General features: G+C 42.9%; 1 protein-coding gene across 1 annotated transcript; it reads right to left on the bottom strand.

Moving 5' to 3' along the window:
• Positions 1–15,486: 15,486 nt before the first annotated feature.
• On the bottom strand, positions 15,487–27,463 carry LOC147418433 (chaperone protein dnaJ 72-like). Its single transcript, XM_086506908.1, has 3 exons — positions 27,009–27,463; positions 16,288–16,357; positions 15,487–16,014 (listed from the first exon to the last, which is right to left on the bottom strand). The coding sequence occupies exons 1-3, from the start codon at positions 27,410–27,412 to the stop codon at positions 15,940–15,942; spliced, it is 549 nt and encodes a 182-aa protein (XP_086363034.1). The 5' UTR covers positions 27,413–27,463; the 3' UTR covers positions 15,487–15,939.
• Between the last annotated feature and the right edge of the window lie 453 nt (positions 27,464–27,916).

Raw genomic sequence — 27,916 nt, 5'->3', positions numbered from 1 at the left:
GGAAATTGGTTCCATCCAGCTTCTTGATATTGTAAAGAGCAGTGTCCTGTGATCCAGCCATAGCTACGCTTCACAGTAGTTTACTTTCCTGGGAAAAATTCGGCAGAGTTTCCCATGTAAACTGACCTCTAAACCAATATCAACCTGTCAAATGAACCAAGAATGCTTCAGATTCTGCAAAAATTTTGGCAGAGTCTCCTTTGTAAAATGGCTCTGGTGTACTAAAAACAGACCAAAAAACATCTCAAAAACACTGTCTCTCTGACACTGTAAGCTGCGGGTAAACCTGTCCTGCACCTGTACTGTCTCTCACTGTCCTATCAGTGTCCTATAAGCATAGACTGCGACAATGCCTCAACGGCAGTAAAGCAAAGATGCAATCCCAACTGTCTAACTCATAGTCAATACATCCTAGCTGCCTATCTAAGGGTGCTCGAGGGATCGCTCCAAGACCTGTATCACCAAAAGGATCTCAACATTCGAGAATCCCCCAGCTCAATAAAACCTCACTCGACCCTCAACAAAGGCTGCAGTAAATCTGACAGTACATAGACTTCCCACAAAGTCATACATCCACAAATTTCCCACTGTATGCTGTAACCGCTGCGGCGGTTGTTTGCTGCGTGACTCACAGCCAGCAAACCCTCAACAGACATACATCATTTCTGACAATACATCCCATGTGGAAGTACCTGCAATGTCAGGATGAAATCTGGAATATCAAGCAGCAAACACAAGCTACCTGATGAACTAGTGGATGTCGCCTACAGTCTGTGTGTAGATACGCCTGTGTCGTATGTGACACGCCTCCAAGAACTGTGAGCCTTCATTCGATGTGTAGATAGCCACAAATCAACACTCTGAGAGTGTCGATATCCTCAGCACCTGTAGTTGTAGGCCGAAAACCCCAAATTTGCAGAGCCGGATCTGCACCCCTCGAGACCACGTAGTCAAAAATGGCCTGCGCAAACCTTTGTCGAAGCCGAACGGTGGCCGAGATGACCTCAGAATGAAATTCTGAGAACACCAAGCCCTTCGGGCTTGCCCACAGGATTTGGGGCCGTGTCTTTGCCTGTCAAATTTCACTCCAATCTGAGCTGGTGACTCTAGCCTCCTGCAGTGCTGCCCCGAGCCTCGATTTGAGCTCTGATACCAGTTGAAGGAGTACGAGCGAAAGTGCGACGCGAGAGAGAGTGCGAGAAGAAGAGCACGACGATATGGTGAACTCCCTCTACTGTAATGTGTAGAGCATAGTGAGTTCTTATTAGGTTTTTACAAAAGAATATGTGTACATACCTGGCGGCCCGCCCACTTACCTGGGCGACCACATTGGGCTTTATACCCCAACAATGGGCTCGCCCCCTCCTTTGTAGGATTTGAAGAAGACTTTTGTACACACACTAAGCATCCGATTTTCCCTAGGGTTGACCTTTGGACACAACCTTTGAATTTTGGAACCTTAGTATTTTGGAAGTCTTAATGGGCTGAAACTTAGGGTCTTTGTAGCCCATTGTTGCACATGGCTCTTTTGCAGATGGCCCCCCCCTTTTGATCCCTATTTTCCCTCCTTTGGATCCCTACTGTGGCCGGTCTGCTAGCTTAACCAATATTCTAGCTTTTTCTCCCCTGGTACCTCCCCACATTAAATGATCAGTTTAATATGAGAAAATCATTTAGGAGAATTAGATATTGATTATTATGACATTACCTCTCTCTTGAAATCATAGCTTTTTCTCCCCTGGTACCTCCCCACATTAAATGATCAGTTTAATATGAGAAAATCATTTAGGAGAATTAGATATTGATTATTATGACATTACCTCTCTCTTGAAATCATAGTCGTCCTCGACTATGGTGTAGAGAAGATAAAGCATATTCATGAGTCCTTTTCTTAGCGGGTAGAGGATCCCTATGTTACCCTACGACATCATTCCACAATGGATGACTAGTCCATTTGGCGCTTGAGATCCTGAGGCTGCCGCAAGCATGTCTACACATTAGTCCTATCAGTCTTCCATAGTAGAGTGACAAGCTCTACTTGGTGTTTGGGAGACGTCGTCTCTGCAAACTTGATCTAAGCATGCATACTACTTCATTTTTGTGCACAAATAAAGAAAAAGAGAGTCTTATAAGACAAAAATTTTGTTCATTTTTAACAGTTTGTACATTTGCTTACTCTTGGGAAGCATTGTAAGCATTGACAAGGTTTAGGTTATCCTTTAATTGTATGCCTTGCATCCATCTAGCATCTTCAAAAGGATAATTCTTAAACTTAATAAGATATCGTCGGATAGTCTTATCGCCTCTTAGTACCTTGTCTTCATGTCGGAGAATGGACTCGGGCTGCAGCACCTCTTCTTGGTCCTCGATCTCCGGTGGGTCTTCAATAGTTGGTTCTTGAGGTGGCTCTCCTTTGTAAGGCTTTAATAGGCTCACATGAAAAGCATTGTGTATGAGCCAATGATTGGGTAACTTAAGTTGATAGGCCATGTCATTGATTGGCCTAAGAATCTGGAAGGGACCATAGTACCTTTTTGCTAGTTTAGCATAGTACTTTTGGTGGCCCGTAGAATTCTTGCCTGTCGTGTGCCTTAATCGAGCTTTGGGAAATTTTAACAAGACCCAATCGTTTTCTTTAAAGGCTTGGGCTCTTTTGTGCTTGTCAGCAGCAGCCTTTTGCCTTTGCTGTGAGATAGAGATAGCATCTTTAATCTTTTGAAAAGATTCTTGTAGGTCTCGGCTATACTCATCTGCAGCGAAGATCTTCCCATGTACCTTAAGTAGCAAGGGACTTTTTGATCTTCCCTCAATTACCTCGAAAGGTGCTTTTCCCGTGGAAGTATGTACAGTGTTATTGTAAGCATACTCCACTAAGGGTAAGTACTTCTCCCATTGGGATCTTTGATCTACTTCCGTTACATAGGCTTTTAGTAGATCGAGAATTGTTAGGTTAGCTATTTCACTTTGGCCATCCGTTTGTGGATGATAGGCCGAAGAGAAATTTAGCCTTGTCCCTAAATTCTCAAAGAGACCCTTCCAAAAATTACTGGTCATTCTAAGATCTCTATCCGACACTATGGACATTGGCAAGCCATGGTATTTGAAAATTTGTGAAATGAAGAGGGTTGCCATTTGATGGGCTTTGATAGTCTTTTTGACAGGTATAAAATGAGCTTGTTTACTGAACCTGTCTACTATCGTCCATATTCCCGTATTCCCATGGATAGACTTAGGCAATCCAAAGATAAAATCCATGGATATGCTCTCCCATGGTGAATTAGGGATTGGTAAGGGTTGAAGCAATCCAGGTTGCTTCCCTCTATCAAATTTTGTCTTTTGACATACCACACATTTGGAAACATACTCTTGTATGTTCACTTTCATGGTAGGCCAATAGAAATATGTTTCAATTCCCTTTAAGGTAGACTGAATCCCTCTATGCCCCGCATACGGGGGAGCATGAGATTCATACATTACTTTCTCACGCAGGGAGTTAGTAACGCATATTCTATTGCCATAGAGAAGATAACCATCTTGTAAAGTAAATGGTTCTTCTTTCTTCCCTAATGCAAGGGCTGAAATCACATCTCTAAAATCGGGATCAATAGCATACTCATCTATCATTGAAGATAGATCATTGTGAGTTGCTATGGAAACCGCATTCACTCTCGGTCGTCTTGAGAGTGCATCGGCTACTTGATTATGCTTGCCAGCAATGTGAGCAATATGAAAATGAAATTGCGAAAGGAAATTTGCCCACCTCATTTTTTTGTCGGAGATCTTGGTTTGCGTCATGAAGTACTTAAGACTTTGGTGATCCGTTCGCAGAATGAAAGGAATCCCCAATAAATAGTGCTTCCATGAGTCTAAGGCATGTAGAACTGCAAGGAGTTCTTTTTCATATATGCCTAGAGCTTGCTCAATAGGGTCGAGCCTTCGACTCTCATAGCCTATGGCGTGCCCTTCTTGGAGCAAAACAGCTCCAAGGCAATCACCACAAGCATCACATTGGACCTCAAATGGTTTTGAGAGATCCGGTAGTGTAAGCACAGGTTGAGAGATCAGCTTTTCTTTAAGATTTTCGAAAGCATTGTTCTCCTTAGGAGACCATGTAAACCTAACGCTTTTCTTTGTTAGGTCATGTAATGGTCCCGCAATTTGTGAGAACTTTTCTATGAAGCGTCTATAGTATGCACACATACCTATGAAGCTTCTTAGTTCATGAAGATTCCTTGGTTTAGGCCATCCTTTTATTACCTCTAACTTGGATGGATCCATTTGGATGCCATCTTGAGAGATAATGTGACCTAAATACTGAATCTCTTGCAAGAAAAATTCACCTTTCTTTTGATTAACATAAAGTTTATTCTCTCTTAAAACTTGAAATATTACCTGGAGGTGTTGCTTGTGTTCCTCCAATGAATTAGAGTAGATGATAATATCATCAAAGAACACTCCAGTGAAGGTTCGATGAGGCCTGAACAGCTTCTCCATCAAGCGGTTGAATGTGGCTGGTGCATTTGTCAAGCCAAAAGGCATGACAATGTATTCGTAAAGACCAAATGTAGTACGAAATGCGGTCTTTACAATGTCTTGATCAACTATCCTTATTTGATGATAGCCACTTTTTAGGTCAACCCTACTGAATTAGGTCGATCCTTGTAGCTTATCAAATAGGTCTTCTACCCGTGGAACGGGAAACCTATTCTTGATAGTGATCCTATTTAGTGCTCTATAGTCGACACACATGCGATATGTGCCGTCTTTCTTTTGCACTAATAGCACAGGTGAGCAAAATGGAGATGAGCTTGGCCTAACCATACCCTTCTCAACTAACTCATGCACTTGCCGCATAATCTCCTCTTGTTGAGCTTGAGAAACTCTATAAGGAGGTTTATTAGGCGGTGAACTTCCTGGAATAAGTTCAATTGCATAGTCATCATTACCTCGTTTAGGAGGTAGCTCACAAGGGATGTCGTCAATAAAAACATCTTGAAACCCCTTGAGAAAATTGGATAACTCTAATTCCTTTTGGTTGCTTTTATTTTCTTTTTCTAAAGCATTAGGTTCATTTTGAGAGTCTTTAACAAAAATCATGTACACGGAAATAGAGCTCTTTATTGACTTGTTGAAAGCTGGTGTATGTACAATGGGGATGGTGTTACCCATTTCCTTAGCATCTATATACATGTCTTTTTCCCTGAACTTAAAGGAGATTCTCGTTTCAGGAAATTTAACATCGACAGCCAGGCGGTCAAACCATGGTGCCCCTAGGATTACATCCTCATGCTTGAGAGGAGAGATAAAGAAGTCCTCTTTGTCCACATAGCCTTGGACATGAAGCCTCAATTTCCCAATTAAGGGAGTGACTGAAGCTTCTTGCCCCTTGAAGGCACTGTCTGCGGGTAGGACATCTCCCATCTCGTAGGATTGTATGCCTAGCTTGGTGGCTAACTCCATAGATATAAAATTGTGAGTAGAGCCAGTGTCAAAGAGAATAAAAGCATCATGTTCTCTTACCTTTCCCCAAGCATGGCATAGAGGAGATCCTTTGTGGTGAGTTTGGTGAGTCTCCTCCTCTTGGATTTCAACCAAGGTAGCTCTAGGAGGATCTTGGCGGTTGTTCTTTTGGGGACAAGCGCGGTACGCATGCCCTTGTTCGCCGCACTTGAAACACCGGTTATCCTTACGATAACGCTCAAGCTCTTCAGGAGAGAGTTTATTCTTACCTTTGTAAACTCCCTTCTCTTTAGCTTTGTTGGAGTTGCCCTTAGGAGACTTTTGGACATTGTCCTTCCCCTTAGGCTCATTGGAACCCTTGTTTTCCGGGGGCTTATTATTTCTTTTTGCCCCTGTTTGGAAATTGATTCGAGAGGCGACCATAGTGTGGTGTATTACCGCCGATATGGTACGTGGTCTTTGGGAGTTGACATACTCCGCCGTTTCTTCAGTTAAGCCCGCACAAAATTGTTGCTTTTGCTCTCCAAAATCCAACTTTTTGAAGACAGTGGCTTTGAGTTGTAGGTCCCAAAACTTGTCTACATATTTGTGGATAGATTCATTGGGAGAGAGCTTTAAGCTTCGCCATTCGGTGAGTACTTTGCCTTTGGCATCCGTGGCCAAAAACTGCTTCATAATGGAAGCTCTTAAAGCTTTCCATGTTCGTGGAGCTTCACCGTTGGCTCGTAGGCTAGACCACCATTGTCTGGCGGACTTTTGAAAGTGCATAGATACATGGCGTAGCTTAGAGGACTCCGTGAAGCCCTCATCTCCAAACGCCGCATCGAATTGTTGGATAAAGGCCAAGACTTTGTCCGTAGCACCAAAGGTACCATCATAGGTAAGGAAAGAGATGCTCTTCCCTCCCTCTTTGAATTTCTTCAACTTGGACGACCTCTTCCATGCGGCATAGGATTTCCTATGGCCTCTTCTTTTTGATGGTTCAAAGGTTGCACCATCACTTTCTTCAGAAGATGAAGAATTTGAAGAAGATGGAGAAGAGGGTGACCTCTTTCTCGCCTTTTTCTTGTCTTGATCTTTGTCGTCTTCACCATAGCTTTCATAAGAGGAAGAGGATGAAGAAGATGGAGAAGAGGGTGTCTTCTTTCTCGCCTTTTTCTTCTCTTGCTTTTTATCATCCCTCTTTGAATTGTGGTGGGGAGAAGAATATGATGGTCTTCTCCGCTTTGGTGGTGATGGAGAGCGTTTAGCCCGCCGTCTTCGTGGAGCCATCTCCGCCGAGGTGGCGGGAGACTCGGTTCTTTCTCGTTCCTTCGGTGGAGGCTCTTGAGTTCTCCTTCGGGAAGGAGATGCATCATCAAGAAGTAAATTCTTGAGCCTTTCATATGGATTCTCTTCTTCTTCCCGAATCGGAGAGAGACCTCTTTTGGTAGTCTCACAAGGAGGCTTCCTAGGTGTTCTCTCGTCATGGTGATGAGCTTGGCGAATCTCGTGAGCACGGAGCTGCCGTTGCACTTCACTTTGGAGAGATGGATTGCCCATGGCTTGTTGAAGCCTAGAAACAAGATAGTTAACAAGCATTGAAGCATCATTAATAGCTTGCTCATGAGCAAAATCAAAGTTATCAACATTAATTTCACTCTCTTTACTATTGTCAGCCATTCTAACAACTTTTAGGTGTAAACTTTTTAGGTGTACTTTGGCACTTCAAGCCCTAGTTGCTACTCCTCTTTACCCCTTTAGAAAAAGCACTCAAGCTACTGTACCCGCGGCTCGAATACCATTAATTGCCAGGAATAGAAGAGAGGGTCTTTCGACACCAAAACAGCACCGGCTCCTGTCAAGCTTCTAATAGCTCAATAGTGGTTAAGCCGTAGGCAAGCCCCGTAGGACTCCACTATTAAGACCATAGCTCTTGACGGTGATGCCACGTTAACTGCACGAAGGCAGGCGCACTGCAAGGCTGAAAAATCCCTATTCTACTTACTCACAAGCAATTAATAATACCAACCATTTGTAGCTAGCTTGAGGACCTCCCTGCTTGAGCAAGAAAAGAGAAACCTTGAGCTCTAATACCAATGTAACATTTAATGGCCTAATAACTTATGTGTAGCGGAAATTAGCATGAACATAGTGGACATTTCATTAGAATAGATTCCTAATGAGAATTACAAGAGTGCTTGGGTGGAGAGAGCAACAAAAAGCATAACACCTAGTTAGATAGCATCAACAATACTTTCAAAACAGAAAGAAATTAAGCTATTGACAACAGTTGAGGACCGGATTTTCATGGAGCCGGTCCCCCCTCCAAAAGGCTTTGTATTATGGTTTCTCCCATCAAGAGAGACATTGTACAATACAATTCTTTGTGTTCCTTCAAGACTAGCTAGTGCAATGAAGATGGAAACTTCATGCACTAAGCAAAACACTTAACAAACACAACTTTAATTATCCCCGTTCTCAGACCCAAGACCTCACACACCTTCGAAGATGGTGAGAGCTAGCAGGGTATGAGAGTAGATTGAGAGGAAGAAGGAGTATCTTACTAGAAAGATGTACATCTCCTCACATAATCACTCATATTAGCATAGATTAGCTTAGTAATTACCTTGGTAGAGAAGATGAGCATGCATTGAATCTTGGCTCTTGGTTGGATTTGCATCCACATGCCAAGAGAGTGTTGATGTAGGCTTCTATCTCACAAGCTTGGAGTAGGTGATGAGCTCTCCATTAAAGCTTGGGAGGAGATAGAGTATTCTTTCTTGACACATGAGCTTGTGTGAGTGTGTGTGTGATAATGCCTTGCAAAAATCAGCCCCCCTCTCTCTCTTGGGCGAGCCCTTCCTGCTAAATTGGTCTAGCTTTTGCCTCCTTGGACCTCCCCAAGTCAAGCCAATGGGTGTTAAGCAGCATAAGTGATAGCCTTCTGACATGTGTCCCCCTTTCCCCTTTTGTGAGAGCTTTAGGTAATTAAATAATTAAACTAAGCTCTCATTGGACCCCTTTGCCTCCTGGCCAATAGGAATCAGGCAAGCCATTGGGCTCCTGAATGCTCATTGGACCCCTTGGGAGATTGCCCAATAGTCTTGTAGGAGACTTAATTCTCATTGGTTTCTTTTATTAAATGTTTTTAAATTAATTAAATTAGATTTACTCTAGCTTAATTCTCATTGGTCCACTTCAAGGGTCTTCCAATAGGAATTGGGCACACCTTGTGGGCATCTGGCCTAGGGAGCTGACATGTGTCCCTAATTCCCTTTGTGTAAAGGGAGCCTGTGTGTGTGTGTGTGTGTGGCTTTCTCTCTCATCCCCTACTAAATGGGCTCGCCCCCTCCTTTGTAGGCTTTGAAGAAGACTTTTGTACACACACTAAGCATCCAATTTTCCCTAGGGTTGACCTTTGGACACAACCTTTGAATTTTGGAACCTTAGCATTTTGGAAGTCTTAATGGGCTGAACCTTAGGGTCTTTTTAGCCCATTGTTGCACATGGCTCTTTTGCAAATGGCCCCCCCCTTGTGATCCCTATTTTCCCTCCTTTGGATCCCTACTGTGGCCGGTCTGCTAGCTTAACCAATATTCTAGCTTTTTCTCCCTTGGTACCTCCCCACATTAAATGATCAGTTTAATATGAGAAAATCATTTAGGAGAATTAGATATTGATTATTATGACACCATACAAGAGGCCTCATGAGTAAAATCTGTAAATGGATACAAAAGAAATGGAAGATCCCCTTCTTCAAGAATGATTGACTCCTGGGAGGAAAGAATTGAAAAAATCAAGCCATCCTTATCTGCACACAAATTGTCCGCTTTTGTTACTTCAAGGAGGTTTGGAAATCTAGGAATCAACATGTCTTCATAAACGACCACTCAGTGTCCAATTTCATAGAGATAATTCCAAAAAGCGGGGAAGTTATCGTCTTTATTGGAAACCACAAAAACTTTGAAGAATGAGATCAAGCAATCGAAGCCATTATAATTCTGGTATTGTCCAGTCCATAGGATGTATCTATCTTGTAGTTCTCAGTTGTAAAAGGTTGTGTAGCTCTGAAATATGTGATGTGATCCCTCAAGGCATTCAATGTGCTTGAGGTTATTGTACATTTCTTCCTAGCTTAATACATTCACTATTCACAATTTTGAGTATGGCCCAAAAAAAAGTTATATTCACTTTATGAAAATTTTGTTTAAACTGCACTAAATTTTTATAACTTCCCCTCTTAAAACTTATCTACATAGTTTTAATTTGGTATTAATTCTAGCAAAATTTTTAAAAACGGCTATGTTCTTCACCTCATAACTAACTTAAGACATGAACATGAATTATAAATCTTGTTTCTATCTTCACCAAATAATTATGACGTGAATAGTGTTAATTATGACGTGAATAGTGTTAAGCCAAAATCAAGAATATGTGCATTGTGTTTGAATAGTGTCCACAAGGTCGCAAAGCCTCATGGAAGGAAATGTGGGTTGCATGAGAAGGTGTGTGTGTTTTTTCTTTTCAGATAATAAATAAAAGTAAGTTGAAGGGTTTCCAAAATTTAAAAATTAAAAAAAAAGGGAGCGGGAGCCACACGAGGCCCTAAAATGAAAGGACCATTTTACAAACTGAAATGGTCCTTTCATTTTAGTTAAGCCAACGTCAAGAATATGTGCATTGTGCTTGAACAGTGTCCACAAGGCCCTAACGTCTCATGGAAGGAAATGTGGTTTGCATGAGAAGGTGTGTGTGTCTCTTGAGATAAATAAAAGTAAGGTGAAGGGTTCCAAAATCTAAAAATAAATACAGAAGGAGGCTCTAAAATGAAAAGGACCATTTTACGAACTAAAATACCAAAGAAGAGCCATCTAAAGGTTCACATGCAAAAGACAAATGCACGACTAACTTCCTTCTCACTAAGTCACTAAGGCTTGTTAACCAACCAACCCAAAAAAGACCCAACCCCAACCCCAAAACCACAAACACCCCCCCCCCCCCCCCCCCCCTCTCTCTTCTCTCTCTCTCCAAAAAAAACCAAAAAAGCCAAAACACCACCCAAAAAAAAAGAGTCCAAAGGAGCTAGCTTGGTTCGTTGAGTACTTGACCTCTATGACTTGGGTCACGGGTTTAAGTGCGGCTAGATGACTTTGTGCACTCATAAAGACGTTTTTTTTAATTTGCACAAAATTCCATGCAATTGGAACAAAAAAAAGAATCCAAAATAGTATGTGCATTGTCTTGCTTATTCACTCTAGATTGCTCCTCTCCTTAGCTCAACAATTAACTTTGACCATGTGTTTACTCCACAATCGGTCATTATTTGCACCTCTCCATAGCATCAAAAACTGTCATCATACTGGTATCCAAAATTCAAGGTGTAAAAATTAAAGCGTTCAGGAAAACCCATTAGCCTAACCATAAACAACTCCTTACTATGCTCTTCCGAGGAGGAGATTGTAAAAATTTGAGCCTTTTTTTTTTTTCATTCCAACACTATTCAACTGAAATTTCCAATGGAATATTTTCTTTTCCTCTTGCTCCTAGGGGTACCTCAACCACCCCCACAAAAGAGAAACGCCTTTGCAACTTTCAATTGTAGGTAGCCAAGTTGCTTAGCATGATTGCAATAGGAATTCCACTCGCTAACCTTTTTGGGTAACTGGAAGATAGGATACTCAATAGGTTTATACATATCGTTTATGTTTATGTCTAGTTTGATCAGAGCTACAATCCATATATATTATTGCCAGGTTAGAGCATCTTGGCTAGTGGAAGGATGAGCTCCATGTTAGTGCTCATTTGCACGGTCAGGGTTGAACCCCAACATACATATGTCAGTGAATGTTGCTCTCCCTTTTCAACTCTACCAAAATTGGCAGAGTTAGGAAACCTCTTGTTCTACCTCCACAAGCATAGCTGCATAATGTCTGCTATGTTTACAACTCCAAGTCAAATTTGTTGATGCACGACAAGAGTAGAACCCTTGCTTGTGCGAATCCACCTTTATGTCGTACAAACTAAGCAACATTGTGAAAAAATTATTTTATACATGTGTCTAAGCCATGTTGATGACTTGCTTTTCTTTTCTCATCCTATGCTCTCACATGTGATATTGGGCCACATGTGATGTTGGGCAATGGGCCACAATCGATGACAAAGTCATGTGATAATTGTACATGTATCAAGTCCTTCCTATCTTCTCTTGTACCCACCATTAAGAGTGCTCTCCAAACTTTGAAGCCTGAAGGGGCTTTTCATTGCAGGCCCTTTTTGTTGGAGGACCCTCCAACTACTTGGCAAGAGCCCCTCACCCTAGTAGTAGTGCACACCACGCCAAATGGGTTTGAATGTGGGGTTCCTTGTCAACACAAATATAATATAGAAATTGTTAAAGCTTCAAGGTTGTGGGTTTTTAGTTTGAGTCTCATATAGAGCAAAGCCATGTTTAGTAATGGTTGAACGAACTTTACCTGTTTCTTTCGGAAAAAAAATATAATGATCTCTGGACACTAGCAAGATAGGCCAACCTTGAACCACCCTTAGGGCTAGAACTTGAAGAGCCTGAATCAATGTCCATGAAAAATCTTTTGTCCCAAATATACACAAATCCCTTGAAATGCAATTCTTAAAAGGAAAATTTGCAAACTAAGCAACATTTTTGCACACTCTTACCGGGTTTAAGAACTCTTTCCATTTGCATTTGGCAAGGTTCAGCAATGGGCCATTAAACATTATATAAGAGAGCATTAACGAATTGATCACTTTCACTCCGCTCGAAAAAGGGAGAAGCACATGTTCCCACCTTCGCATCTTGATCCTTATCTTCTCCATGACCCACAGGAACCTTTGCTTGTGGGTTACGTCTACCCCTAGAGGGGCTCCCAAGTGCCGGAATATCTTCCCTTTTGACACTATCTCCGCAATCCACATGGACAGATCAAGTATGTCGTTCTCAGAGAGAGATCAATCTTGATTTCTCAATAATATACTTCGACCCTGATGCTATGGCATACGTTTGCACAATCTCTAGAGCCTTCCTAATCACCTGAGGGCAAGCTTCAAGAAAGAGGAGGGAGTCATCCAAAAATAGCTTTGCAAGAAGTTGGTCATTGTTAGGTAGTAGTAACCCTTTAACCTCCCCGTTGGCAGCATTGTCTTCGAGCAAAGTTACCAAAGGATGAAATCCAATGGCGAATAGCAGAGGGGCTAGTGGGTAACCTTGCTTAATTGATTTTTTGACCTCGAATGCGCCCACAATTCTCTCATTGAAAAGGAGCTCAGATTGGCTATTGGCACCTAGGGTGTTGATCAAGCAGCACGTCCACGGCCCAAAGCCTAATGATTTCATGATATCTTCGATGAACAACCAAGTGATCCTGTCATAAGTTTTATCAAGATCAAGATGCAGCAGTATACACTCTTGTTTAGTGAATGTTGCATACTCAATGCCGACCTTTGCTACCAAAATGTTATCATAAATCGACTTGACCTTGATAAATCCATGTTGGTGAGGAGTAATGACTTTGTCCAAGAGGGGAGAGAACTTGAGGGCTACGATTTTCTTTATTATTTTATATGCGACTGACATCATCGTAATAGGATGCCAGTGTTTCAGTTTGGAGTAGCAAATGTGCCTGGGGATAGGTTTGATTAGGCCCCTTTTGATAATTAAGTCCAGGACCCCATTGATCAGGGCTTGGTTAGCCATACCCGTGATCTCAGACTTAAGTTCTTCCCAAAATTCTATGAAAAACTCAATAGTTAATCCGTCCCATCTTGGAGACTTCTCTTTGCCAAGAGCATGCAACGCAAGCAAGCATTTCTCCTCGGTAAACACCTTCTCCATAATGTTGGCATCTGAGTGGGAGACCGTTTTTTTTACACTTTTAAGTACAGTAGCTCTGGCTTCTTCAACTTCCAAGGAGCGGGTCTTCGACTGGCCTATGATTTGTCGTAAGAGTTCAAGCATTAGTTGAGCCATTTTATCTCGATTCTCAACATCATTTCCTTCCTCATCAATGACTGAGTGGACAATGCCCCGATTTCTCTTTCCTTTGAGGGCTCTGAAGAAGTGAGTTAGATTAGATATTTTCTTTGTATAGGAGCATACTAGTGTAGAATAAAAGGAAGAGGGTTTGCAACAAATTTTTGACATTGGGATCAAGTACAACAATCAATTTGACGAGTGTTTAGACACACCATAGATACCAATACTGAGTTTTTTACAACCTAAACAATAACACTCAAGAAACATGATAATACTAAAAAGGACGGATGTTCTCACCACATACTACGTAGTACGTACTAACTTGCAATGGGTTTCTAATATTCAACACAATATCAATTGATCATAACTTAGACAAAAAATTCTCAATATGAAGTGTGTGTGTCCTCTATATTGAAGATATAGAATCTCAAGTGAATGGTCCAATGTGAACCTAATATTTATTTTGGCTTTAGGTATTTATTTTATTTATTTGTCAAAGTTCTGGGTAGGGCTATTTGTTGAGGGGTACTTAAGGCCCCCAAGCTAGTATCTAAGTAGCACTCAACCCCCATTGCATTATCATCTATTTCATTGCTCAGCTGGTTGGTTCCTCTCTCTCTCTCTCTCTCTCTCTCTCTCTCTCTCTCTCTCTCTCTCTCTCTTTGAATTTTAAGATGGTATCAAAGCAAGGAGGGAGAACCACGTTGAAGAAGACTTGAGAATCGCCATTATTTTCTTGCCATCGACATTTTTGGAGGGCTATTTGTTGAGGGGTACTTAAGGCCCCCAAGCTAGTATCTAAGTAGCACTCAACCCCCATTGCATTATCATCTATTTCATTGCTCAGCTGGTTGGTTCCTCCCTCTCTCTCTCTCTCTCTCTCTCTCTCTCTCTCTCTCTCTCTCTCTCTCTCTCTCTCTCTCTCTTTGAATTTTTAGATGGTATCAAAGCAAGGAGGGAGAACCACGTTGAAGAAGACTTGAGAATCGCCATTATTTTCTTGCCATCGACATTTTTGGAGGCAGGCTGAGGCATTAGCATTTTAAAACACTGGTATCAAAAGGGAGCAAGCGGTTTGAGGACCGGCTCTTGGTTGTTTCTTGCGGTGGTAGAACACCTTCTCTGTGTGTGAGTTCTAACGGCAAAGCCACTTGAACATGTCTTTTGCTAGCCTCCACTTGGTTGCGTTTTGAAACACCACTCCATTTGTGCTACGATTTTTGGCCTAAAGACTGCAGCATTTTGAGATGCTGCCAGAGGGAGGGGGCCAAAGAGAAGCCGGCAACCCTAGCTTGGCCTTCAAATTGCAAGCCTCTTGAGGCGTTTTGAAACGCATGGCATGGAGATCTCATGAAGGCGAAGCTTTTGGAAGCATTTTAGGATGCAACCACTCAGCTTTTGGAAGCATTTTAGGATGCAACCCTGAGTGGCCTATTTTGAGGCTATGTTTGTACCTGCATTTTAAAAGGCTTAGGAGGAGTCCTCTCGAAGGAAATGGCAAAGTCAAAGATAACAAGCTTTTTCGTGAACATCAACAATCGGCTATAGAAAGTGTATTGACCAATATACAATTAGCTGCCTTGGTACCCACGAAGTCCAAGAACTATTGTTATAGCTGCAAGAAGAGACTTTGTTTGGCTTGCAAATGTGAATCCAAAGGCAAATGCAAGAGCTTGCAAAGAGGACAAAGGCAAAGGCAATCATATTCAAGCACTTACAATAGATATCTTCTCGCCACACATAATTCAACCACAAAAATTACAAGGCAAAGCACATGCTGACCCTTGGTACACTACTAGAGGACAAATAGATACATATGGCACCTCTATGTAGACTATAAGAATGGCTCTTTCCTTATATGTACCCATTTGAACAACTATCATTAAGTAGCAAAAGCTCGAGACGTTAACTATATGTAAAACTACTATATTAGTGTGCGTTCAAGGGTAGTATGAAAATTCCTCATCTGTGAATTCACCAAGGCTATAACACACCCTTTTGCAATTCGTATTTTCTTTTCACTCCTCTATAAATAAAAATGTGATAATTTTTGGAGTTGAAATTATCTTTCTATTGAACCCACATGATTGATACATATATTTTGGGTGACCTCCCCGCCAAGAGCAAAAGGCACCTTGACTCTATGAGATTGAACCCCAAAGTACAGAAAAAAACACTCACTTCCCATTGAGTATTAGAGACGAAGTCCAAGAGGCCACCAAAGTTCAGAAGAGAAGTAGCCCATGAAATCCTTATTTCTCTCCAACATGCTTATAACAAGGTGAACACCTCAAGGCTTTTGTTCAAAAATACAATTTATCAGTTGGCATAAATACAAATTAATACCGAGACCAATGCTTACGCAAGGGTTGAAGTTTTTTACACAGGATTGATGAGCATATCAATTGGGGCCAAGAAATCAATGGCACTCTTAGCCACCACAGAACGTGGTTGTGTGTATATATATATGTATATGTACACGCACACATAATCGACACTTCGGAGACTTATCGCCTTGAGTCATCCTCCTCTCTCTCTGTATCTTTCTGTTGCTTAGCTCGTAAGATATCGTCAAAAGATTTCTGGGGAAGAACAAAAAACATTACAAAAAGGGAAGGTAACCTCAACCTAAAAATCTATACCTGTTATCGATCTTCGAAGGACATGAAAATTTACGAAGACTAAAGAAATAAGCGAATAATAGAAAACAAGTGTATGCAAGCACGCCTATGCAAGTTATTTGCGGGCATGCAGATCCAAAGGCATGTAAGGAGTCATTACAAGCACGTGCATGTAAAATCCTAGAGTTAGCAAATCAGCACATACAGCAGATTCTCACAAAAGACAAGTCTTACCCCTGCATTCTTGAGATCCCAGATTGAATTCCCAATTGAGCCTCCATATAAAAGACCAATAATTATTGTCCTGCAGAAGAATGTAAGAACAGATCAAACCACACCAACTAACAGAAAAGGGCGGGGCAGAAATGACTCAAGTAAAGGTTAGAACTAGAAAGTGATTACAGATGCAATTGACAACTTTATACTCTCAAGGCAGAAAAAGCTTGTTAGGAGGGCACAATGCAAGCAACAGAACACGATAATTCCCTGGCTTGCATAACACTCTGATCAGATTTAAGGAGTGATACCAGGACCACAAACTAGCACATTATGTTTGACATAGCTCGTCACTATCTGGCTCAGGGAGTCTTTCATTGAGGATCAGTGGTCAATAGTACGTGTTGTGAGCATGTGGGGTGTGTTCTTTTCTTTTTCGTTTTTCTTTTTTTTTTTTGGGGCGAGCACGCGGGGGGCTGGGGGGCGGGGGGGGATCGGGATGACGCTTGGTCAGCCTGGTGAACTAGTGCGTGATGCCTTGATGACATGGCGGATGGGTTACGCAAACTTTCCCCCACACCGGTACACACAGTTCTAAAGTAAAGAAATACTGCTTGGGCACCTATTTGGGGCCAAACTCTCTGAGAAAGACTCTGCCTCTCCTACATCTTCTGCAGTTTCAAGAGTGATAACAGCTTTGTTCCGTTTGTGTTTTATATCCCCATTTTTTTGCTCGGCACGTGGTGTCGTCCGGTTACAAACACGCTCCCATAAGGCCCACTCTTCCAGCAACGAGGGCTTTGCAATCTTCTTGGTTATGAAGAACCCAAGATGACATGAGTCAAAATATCATCATCCACCAAATGCTTTACTTGGTACCATCCTACTGTCGAAGTGCAACGGAAGGTGTAGTGACTGACATGGGAGAACGAGGTGAGAGAAAGGAGAAGAGCAGAGATAAAAACGATAGAGAGAGAGAGAGAGAGAGAGATGGATTATCGTCCACGGAGGTTAGATATGACCTATGGGACCAAGACAAAACATTACATCTGTTCTTTTTTCTCATTTCAAGTTTGTCTACTTCCAAGTTTGTTTTGCAAATTCGAAGGGGGAGTAAGGGGATAGCTTCACGGATGTCATGACCGTGTTGCTTGAACATAGAACTCCCATCGCTTCCATGGAGATGCCCATGGATGGAAATTGATGGAAAAAGACTAAAATGGGATTCATCGAAAACCAGATTAACTCGAAACTTACGACGAGACAAAATCTTATACTTACACAGGATTCATTATTTTTATAAGGTCTTGTTTGAGTAGAAGAATTCAAAAGAATTAGGAATTAAGGGATTATAACTCAAGGAGGTTAATCTAAATTTAAGCTAAGATTTAAAAGTTTACCGAGAAGATCGACGTGGATAGCCCTAGCATAACATAGAGATTTAAGTGTGAACTTGTCTTCATGTTTGAGAAAAAAGGCCGGCGTAGGTGTTATCATGTGAGATACAATGGGGGATGGTCCTTTTTGGCTAGGACCGATAACCGTTGGTCTATGTTCTGAGCTCGGATTCATTCAATATTGCCCTAGAAATGGGATTGAATGGGAGTGTATCCCGGCCGGGTGGATGTAACCCGTGGATGCTCTTGTAGGGCTGCTTGGATTTCGATGTCCATCTTCTTATGTGCTGCCGCATTTGCTTCTTGTTGAGCTGCCTTGACAGTCTCATTGAGGGAAGCTTCAACTTCGTGTTTCTTTGCAAGTAGAGTTGTGTTCTCCTTTATCGCCTCCTCGAGCTTGTTCAGGCGTTGTTTGAGTGCATCATTCTCTGAAATAAGTGCTTGGATCTGAGCCTCGAGGGCTGTGATCCTCGCGTCTTGGCGAGCGACGGGGTCTTTCCGAGGTGCAGCTGCCACCACACCAAGAAAGCTCTTACGTGTGCTGGGGGTCGGCGTGTTGAAAGAAGACATGGCTCGAGGGGTAGATCGTTAAGTGCTCTGTGGGCAGTGCATAGACCCTAGCATGTCGGCTCTCTGTACCCCCGTGAGGTGCTGTGCTTGTGAGAGTCGCTCACGGGCCTTGTGTTGTAGCCGCTCACTGTGTGACCAAGCCCTGAGAAGGCATTGTTGATGCAGCTCGAAAAAGAGGAGAAAACGGCCTCTGTCGACAACGGGGTAGCGAAGCAGGTGAGCCCCCTGTCGGGCAGGGTGGATTGAGTTGATGGCGGGCTCTGTGCCGACAATGGGGTGGCGAAGCAGGTGAGCGCCCTGTCGGGCAGGGTGGACTGAGTTGTGTAGAGCAGGGCCGGGGCTCGGACGGCCTCCCACAGGGCTGGCTGGGCTGCGCTGAGTGGGGCAAGGCTGGGCTCGGACGCCCTCCCACAAGGCTACCCCTCGCCCAGGGGAGGACAGCGCGAGAGAGATACCGGTTAGGATTCGCGTAGAGAGAGAGAGAGAGAGAGAGAGAGAGAGAGAGAGAGAGAGAGAGAGAGAGAGAGAGAGTGTGTGTGCTCGAGCACTGTGGGGTAAGAGGGCTCCCCTCTGAATCAAACTTTAAGAAAAGGGCCCTTTTAAATGTGAAGGGCCCTATAAAAATCCCTTTGTGTGCCCATAAGCCCTTCAACAACAAGTTTCCAGTCGTTTGCACCAAGGAATTGGGAGTAATCTTTCTCTTTTTGACTTGTTGACCTCCTATACCAAGTTATAAAAGCGTTTCTCAAGTCTAGGGGTGGTTGAAGGACCCCCTACATTTTCAGCGAGACATTTTAGGTGAAGGGCCCTTCACTTTTGGAGGCCTATGAGACACGGATTAGTTTTTTCAAGGGCCCCCTAATAGAACCTTTAAAGGGTCTATGGGGGAGCCGTCTAAACTCTACTGAACAAGAAAGTACAAGGAACACTACACAATCTGCCAATGTGGGGACCCCTCCCTTCCCCTATATAGGGGAGCTGCCGCAATGCCTGCCTTCTCCAATACCCCACGACCCATAAAATGTGGGAATATGCTTGCATAAAATAGGGAGCCCAAACAAAAAGGCCCCACATGGCTAGACAAGACAAAATCTAGAAAATCCGAACACCACAAGGTGCCACAAAGATGTCCTGTCTCAGTAGACTTAGATGAGAAACCCAAGAGATGACCCCAAAAATCTTAACCCCCACTCTCACATCCAAGGTACACAACAAGACCAAGGATTTGGGGTGTCACGTGCACATCTAACCCTATGTGGACATGGATAAGTCGTAACGCCTACTTTAAATGCTGAAAACTGAAAACGCTGAAGTTAGGGCTGAATCTGCCGTTGGGAATCTGCAAAACGCCAAGTTGGACTGCATGTTGCAAAAACGCTAGGCCTATTCCGTTGTCTGCAAAAACGCCACGCTGATCTGGGAGTTCTGCGAACGCTAGATGATCTGCTGCAAAAGCGCCAAAGCTTATCTGCTGCAGACAACGCTAGCTTGGTCTTGAGGGCTAAAAACGCTATGTCTTCTTGCCAGTCTTGCTGAGAAGGTGAACTTCAAATGGTATCTGCTGCCTCTTCTGCCAAAAACTGCTAGCACTAGGTTTCTTATATAGTTCCTTGTCAAAAATGCCCTACCCAGTTTCCCAACAAAGTCACTTGTTAATAATAAGTGAAAAATGGCTAAAATAGAGAAAATAGGTATGTGCACTTAAAAATGCTCTTGCTGGATTTTGATGGTAATCTAATGATCATGCTGTGTGCAACGAGAGGATATGCATCTACTCTAAGTGTCTGGACATGCACGGTCTACGAACAGACTCACAAAAGTGTCAAAACACTTCCTAAGCTAACTGAACTGAACCCTTGTCATGAAGTAGCTTGTCCACGTACACATAGGGTTAGATGTGCACGTGACACCCCCTCCTTTCCAAAGTCAGGTACTGGTACTGAGCTGTATGGCGTCGAGGGAGATCGCCAACAGCGTCTAGAATCCTAGGAAGGACTCTTCGCTGGCCCACTCTAATGCGTGGGTCATGTGATACTTGAACTTCATAAAGGTCTGCAATGCTTGCTTCTTTGGGTCGCGCCGAGAGCGACAAAAAGTCACCTGTGGCTCCTTCAATACTTCAACTTCGTCTACAGTCATGCGTCTACCTTCTTCAAGAATCTCCGAGGATAAAAATTCATGAAACCACTTCCAACACAAAAACATGAACATACCCATTCCATGTAAAGTGAAATTATAGTCTTCTTTAAAGACTGTGCATGCAATGTAGATAAACATAGAGACGGAGTGCCAAACCATTCATCACCCCTTGGCGGCCTTGCGCTCACACCAAGGTTGCTTTTTCCCACCTCACGTCGATTGGCCGGCCGCTAAGTGCACGATCCGCTCTCAATGAGTGAAAAGAGACACAAGGGGAGGCTGGACAAGCCCGTCTTTCTTGGGATTCCTGTCACTCTTCAACAAAACACGATTAGGAATCGCCACGCCCAAGTAAACTTGGGTTCGTGCGACCGCAACAAGCAAAAAAAAAATCTTGTGGTTCTTGTGGTTCTTTCCTTGAGTAATGCAGAACACTTCCAAAGCTCTGATACCAATGTTAGGTGCAGCGGAATGATTGTTTGCGCTTTGCTCAAGATGAGTGCTCCATAGTGTGCTCAAGGTTCCTTTTTGTTCTTATGGAAGGTAGAGCCTTCCGTTCTTAATGAGAAAGTGCTATGATCACAAACAAAGTGAATGGACATTGCGTGCAAGTGAATGAGACTGAGAGATAGAGAGAGAAGAGAGATACGACACCAGAGAGGTTGTAAAACCCTCCTCCGAAGGCCCCACTCGTCGGCGAGAGTGGTCTACTTATGATTGCACAATCTGGTACAAATGGTATGTATGAGACTGATGCAAGTCTAGGCTATGTCGACGATGACGACAAGGATGACGAAGTCGACCTAAGGGCTGAAATCTGCAATCTTTTATCTGCTGTCCAAAAACGCTATGGGCTGAAATCTACTGCAGGTCCAAAAACGCTGATTTTTGGGACTGTTTCTATGGGTCTTTGTCGCTGAAAATCTGCAGGTTTAGGGCTGAAAACTGAGGTTTCTTAGGGCTGAAAACTGATGGTCTTTACGGGCTGAATCTGCTACACTTCAGGTGAATATTTCCGGTCTTAATTTGCTGCTGAAATCCAAAAACGCCAAGGGTTGAAATTGGTCCTTCTGTCGCCGGGGTTCTGCAAATGCAAAAACGCTAGGCTGATCTGCTGTGTAGCAATGGCGCCAGGGCTGATCCGCTGTGCACCAACACGCCGGGGCTGATCTGATCCAAAACGCTAGCTTTAGGCTTGTGAAGCAAAAACGCTAGGTCTCTTGGGGGTGTCTGCTGAGAAGTTGCCTGTTGAGCGTGGAGCTCCTGCTGCCTCTTCTGCCATTTAGTGCTAACTTGGGTTTGCTTATATATTAACTTACCCAATTTTCCCTACTCAGTTCCCAACAAAAGTCACTTAATAAATAAGTGAAAAATGTCAAAAATAGGGAAAATAGGCTAAAGTCATTGAAAAAATCCCCAAACTGACTCTGATGGAATCTAATGTAAATGCTTATGCTTATGTGGTGTGCAACCATAGGATATGCATCTACACTAAGTGACTGGGCATGCACGGTCTACGAATAGACTCACAAAAGTGCCAGATCACTTCTAAGCTAGACTGACTGGACTTGACGGAAACCCTGTTATGGTGTAGCTTGTCCACGGACACATAGGGTTGGATGTGTCATGTGACATGATTGGCCAATCCCTTTCTAGTGTTCGCTCGAGCTTCTTGGGACTTGCCATACTAAAGTAAACAAGGTTTCACCTCTCTCAGGATTGACAAAGTATGAAAAGCTCAAACGGACACCCAAAGCAGAAAAGTCTTTCAATGACCTTAAGCAGGCATTGACAACCACACCAGTCATGGCTATAGCAAATCCCACTAAACCTTTTGTGCTAATAACGAATGCTCCAGATCGGGCCTCTCGTGGTTTATTGTTACAAACTTGGGCACCCCAAGTCGGGAATCTATCACAACACATGAGAGAATCACTTAAAATACTTCAAAACTTTAAAGTTTGAGTCGACACGGCCTGGCGTAGTTCAATGCCGATAGGTATTGGCCCAAAAATCTGGCGCCCCTTTTCATATTTCTCTTTATATTAATGCTCGAGCAAAGTACAACACACGAGGGACCTCTGCTCTCAAACTCTGCGTCCACATGCTCTGCAGAGTGAGGCCCAAAAGGGTCTATTATTCTTACAAGGGATGCCCCAAAAGCAATAAACTCAAAAGCAACTTGCCAAAAGCATTTGGTCCCAAAAACTGTCAAAAAGCAACCAGCACAAATTACGAAATTCCATACAACCTGCCACGTCATCAACTGTCAACGCATAACGCAGAAATCCGTACGACAGCCACGTCAACAGTCAATGTAGATCGCGGAAAATTCCGTACAGTCTATCCACATCAGCATTCGTACTGTTTGTCCTTTGGTCTTGTCTGGGTGGTCATGCCATGTCATTAATTTGTGACATACTTGAAAGAATTTCCCTCGATTACACCTGCAAAATCAGACAAAAGCCATAAACCAGTTCAGTAAACACTAACTCTAAGTACCGACGCACTAGACGACACAAATCCAGCACTTGTACAAAGACAACAGTCACATCACATTCGGGTCATATCACATAAAGTCTAGGACCATGATTCCTGGCAACGTATTTAGCAATCGCATCTAGATCCGTACCGGACCTCACTGATATCGGATTAGGTAATCCCATATTGCGATCATGTCCAAGAAGTTCGTTTTGATCTAGGACCATGATTCTTGGCAACGTATTTAGTAATCGCATCTAGATCCATCCCGGATCTCACTGATGTCGGATTAACTAATCCCATATTGCGATCATGTCCATAGATTTCTCGAGACCAAAATGCTGCAGTCATTTGATCGACCATTCCATCCGTACTCAAGCACTAACGTGTGCGAGTAATCATTTCTGGGGATCCCAATCCATCAATCACACATTGAGTTCATACCGAACAAAGTGGTTCAATCATTCAGTTCTAGTTGTGTGGCCATCTCATCCCGCAAGAACTCTTGATGCGCGCACAACAGTTCCATTGAATCATTCGTGATTCAAAATTCATGATTCGATATCAGGTTCATTCGGGAGTTGTCATTGCTCCAAAAATCATCTCATTCTCGATTTTCACCTGTTATCTGCACACAAATAGCAAGTTCTTCAAGAAAACATTAATTTCATATATAAATCAGATTCATCTTCGGAAATCCCTATTTCAAAGCTCTTCATTCACACACTTAGTTCATACTGAACGCAGTGTTTCAATCCTACTCATCTCATCCGTCTAGAAGTCTTGATGCACCTAGATCCCTGTGTAGCCATCTCATCCCACAAGAACTCTTGATGTGCTCACCACAGTATCCAGTCATCTCATTCATCTCGGAATCTTGATGCACTAGAATCATTATCATTCATTCAAAGTTCATGATTCTTATCTCGATTCGTGATCGGGTTCATTCCGGAGCTGTCATCGCTCCCACTACGTCATCATCTTATTCTCGATTTCACCTGCAAAACAGATAAACTTTTAAGCAAATGATTCACCTCGTTGCAAAAGAGTCGAGGTCCAGTTCCATGTTTCCAAATGCTTTCATATGCATGTTCCTCGCTCCTACTAGTTATCTACACACAGACAACAAGATCTCAGTATCTCTTTAATTTCCTTTCCAAAATCTGTTCTCGAGCGAGTATCTCCTCGCACTGTAATATCTCCTCTGAGAGGTGTTATCTCTATCAGATTCTCCACGAGAACCCATGTGCAATCTTGGATTCTTTATGGCTTATGCCCCGTAAGATAGAGCGATAAAGACGGGAGCGCGCCCGATGCACGATGAAGTAAGGGTGAGAATGACTCTGATACCACAGTTACAGACTTGAGCACCCCAAGTCGGGAATCTATCACGACACACGAGAGAATCACTTAAAATACTTCACAACTTTAAAATTTGAGTCCACACGGCCCGGCATAGTTCTGTGCCCAGAGATATTGGCCCTAAAATTGGCGCCCCTTTCGGTGTTTCTTTTTATATTAATATTAATGCATGAGCAAAGTACAACACCTGAGGGACCTCTGCTCTTAGACTCTGCGTCCAAATGCTCTACAGAGCGAGGCCCCAAAGGGTCTATTTATTCTTACAAGGGATGCCCCAAAAGCAGTAAACTCAAAAGCAACTTGTTCCAAAAGCATTTGGTCCCAAAAACTGTCAAAAAGCAACCAACGCAAATTATAGAATTCCGTACAACCTACCACGTCATCAGCTATTAACGCATAACACAAAAATCTATACAACAGCCACGTGGGCAGTCAACGCAGATCACAGAAAAATCCGTACAGCCTGTCCACATCAAGATTCGTACTATTTATCCTTTGGTCTTGCCCAGTGGTCATGCCACATCATCAGTTTGTGACATGTATTGACAAGTTATTGCTTTTGACAAGAAGTTTATTGCTATTCAAATTCGCTATCCAGGTTATAACAAGGAGTTTTTAGCCATTGTGCATGCTTACTGTAGTTGGAAACATTATCTCTTGGGATTTGACTCTGTTGTCAAAACGGATCTTCAGTCTACAATATATTTTCACTCAACCAATTATGAATCCTTGCCAAGGACGATGGGTGGAATTTCTTACTTTCACATGGCTATTGAATACGAGCACATGCTCTCAATCGCATACCTCCATCTACCAACATGGCAATCTCAACAGTAAATTCTACTTGGCAAACAGATTTTTTTCGACAAAAGGATGTCTATAATTTAAACACACAGTTTTATTAATTTTAATTGGGAGACAGTGTCACGATTGTGACGTATACTTCATCTGTGTTACCTTCTTGCTATGAAGACGCACCAAACTAGATACCCCTCTCCCCTGAAGAGCGTCTCTAAGCCCAACAACTACATCTCTTGGCTACACCCTTACGTCAAATGGTCATGTCTCTACAGCAACTGGTCACAACTATTGGTCAAAAGATATAACTTTTGGTCTAGAATCATGTCTCTTCATTAGCAAACATGTCTCTTGGTATGTGTCTTTACATCTCCTATCTAAACCTATATGAATCCAAGATAAGCCCAATTTCACCCTTAAGGGAACATGCAAGGTATAGACCATGATAGTCACCCACAAGACAATATAACCATCAGCTCCATCATGCATAGTATTGACTAAATACCATGCCATCCTCAATACCCAATAGTGGGTGTAGAACTAGGTACTAACATATGCTCCCAAACACAACACACCGCACGCACACATAAGCATACATCAACACAAAGTTCAGTGTACTGAGTTTCTATCATGACTCTGAAGATCAGCCATAATGAAGCCTAGCACTAAGAGAAGCATTAAATCGGAAAAATTAGCACAAAAATGAGGTAGTTGATAGGGCATACGCACAACAAAAGATAGAAGAATAGCACAATATAAAGGAAGCTATGTACTCAATTCAATCAACCAACTCAACAACATTAAGTCTCTTGTGTCAAAGCTCAGTTCTTCAATTTAGTCTTCATCCAAGTGATCAAGTATGGTAATTTGTGATTAGTAACTAAGTTCCTTCACAGCCTTGAGCCTACTTCCTCGTGTCGGATTGCTTGGCTTCGATAAGTTCTCCTATCTCGGCTACTCCTCCCGCATGACCTCAACTCCATCGTCTTCTGAATTCTCCAAAGTTTTGCAGATTTTCACTTAGGTACTCTCTTCTCTCTACTCCATTCTTTTCGTACGGATTGTTGCTACCACCGGGTTCTCCTTGTGCTATCAGACAAGCAAGTACCTTTGCTCTGTCCGCAACATCCAGAGTTCCTTGACAAAATCCGTTCACTCACCTCCATCCTCGCATCAGCTTTGGTCATCGGTGCAGCTTTTAGTACTTTGGGCCCTACCCCGGATCAATAATTGTTGCCTAAAATTCGACATCACTCCACCTTTGCTTCATCCCGCATTGGGCGCACTCCCATCTTCAACGCTTCTCCGAGTTTGACTCAGCTGGTCCAGGTCTCTTGGGATTGTTCCTACAATGTTAAAATCTATCCTCGTGTGTGTGTGTGTGTGTGTGGTGTGTGTGTGTGTGTGTGTGTGTGTGTGTGTGTGTGTGTGTGTGTGTGTGTGTGTGTGTGAGAGAGAGAGAGAGAGAGAGAGAGAGATCGGAATAACCTTTCTGTCACCCAAGCGTGGTAGATTGGTTATCCCAATTCCCACTAGAGTATCAGGTCTTGAGTTCAAGACTCGTCACATAGACCTTTGAGGTCACTTGGAATTGTTCCTACAATGTTAAAATCTCTTCTTCTTCTCTCTCTCTCTCTCTCTCCATTTCTTCATCATCTCTCTCTCTCTCTCTCTCTCTCTCTCTCTCTCTCTCTCTCTCTCTCTCTCTCTCTCCATTTCTTCATCATCAAGCAAACGCTAGGAGTCCGAAAGCCTAGTGCCTAATCCAAATCAGAGTCCACACCAACGCCAAGATGATTTTTAAAAAAAGCAAAATCTTTGAACATGTTTAAGTCATCCTACAACACAACCTACCAGAACCACAATATCCCCATTAATCCATCAATGCACAATAGAGGATGTAGAACAATGTCTCGATAGATACGTGTGTGTGTGTGTGTGTGTGTGTGTGTGTGTGTGTGAGAGAGAGAGAGAGAGAAAGAAAGAGCATACCCAGCAAAGAGGACATGGAAGGCAGCGTCCAAAGGAGAAAGGGAAAGCCGGAAGCTCCACGAGGGACGGTGCCGATGAGTTGAAGCATCGTAATAGTGGCGGTGCCACTGATTGTTGAAGGGTCGGGAGGAAGAGGAGGAGGAAGCAGAATGCCAATCGCCATAGCTAGCAGAGGTTGGACGGCGCCCGCCATTCCTGTCGTAAATGGCCCTTTTGTGAGGGTCGCTAAGGAGCTGATAGGCTTCTGAGGCCTCGCGAAAGAGGCGGGAGGCCGCCTCCTGCTGTTGCTTGCTAGCCTGGGCGTGGCGGTCGGGATGGAATTGCAGGGCGATTTTCCTGTAGGCCTTCTTCACATCTTCCTCCGTAGCCTCCCTGCCCACCCCGAGCACCTTGTAAGGATCCATCCTTGCCCATCGTCTCTCTGCTTTGCTTTCTTGACGTGTAAAAACGTACACGTAGAGCGTATGGCGTCGCGCGCGCGAACCTTTTTTGGCGTGCCCAAAGGCTACTAGTACGGTCGGCCGCCGAATCTCTCTCTCCCTCTCTCCCCCTCACTCATATAAACGGGAACTCACCGGATGCTGCAAATTTTGACACATGGCACTAAAAACCAATCTCCTTAATATATATAGTATATAGTATAGATAGCGTTGCCTTCTTTTTTTGTTGACTAAAATAAAAAAAAAATTGAGTTATATTTTTAAGCATTTTTTAATAGACAAAAAATGTTGGTTGGTTGCAACAAGATAGTGGACACTCATTTAAATAAAAAGAGTGTAAATATAATGATGGACATGTCTTGAGACAAGCCAGAATCGATACTCGATAATCACCCAGCATAGAAAAGAGAACCTCTAAAAGCTTTGAAAATTTGATCATGAATAAATTAAGATATTGAAATTTGTTCT

The sequence above is a fragment of the Adiantum capillus-veneris genome, chromosome 30 (assembly GCF_014529385.1).
Source record: "Adiantum capillus-veneris isolate H3 chromosome 30, ASM1452938v2, whole genome shotgun sequence".
Taxonomy (NCBI): domain Eukaryota; kingdom Viridiplantae; phylum Streptophyta; class Polypodiopsida; order Polypodiales; family Pteridaceae; genus Adiantum; species Adiantum capillus-veneris.
Note: the sequence above shows the minus strand (reverse complement) of the source record. Positions and strands in the feature narration are given on the sequence as shown.

Excerpts from the sequence above, each read along its gene's own strand:
- LOC147418433 (XM_086506908.1), bottom strand. The coding sequence starts at position 27,412 with ATGGATCCTTACAAGGTGCTCGGGGTGGGCAGGGAGGCTACGGAGGAA. Across the intron at positions 16,358-27,008 it reads TTCCATGTCCTCTTTGCTGG|GACAATAATTATTGGTCTTT; the intron begins GTATGCTCTTTC and ends ATTCTTCTGCAG. Across the intron at positions 16,015-16,287 it reads GGGATCTCAAGAATGCAGGG|AAATCTTTTGACGATATCTT; the intron begins GTAAGACTTGTC and ends GTTCTTCCCCAG.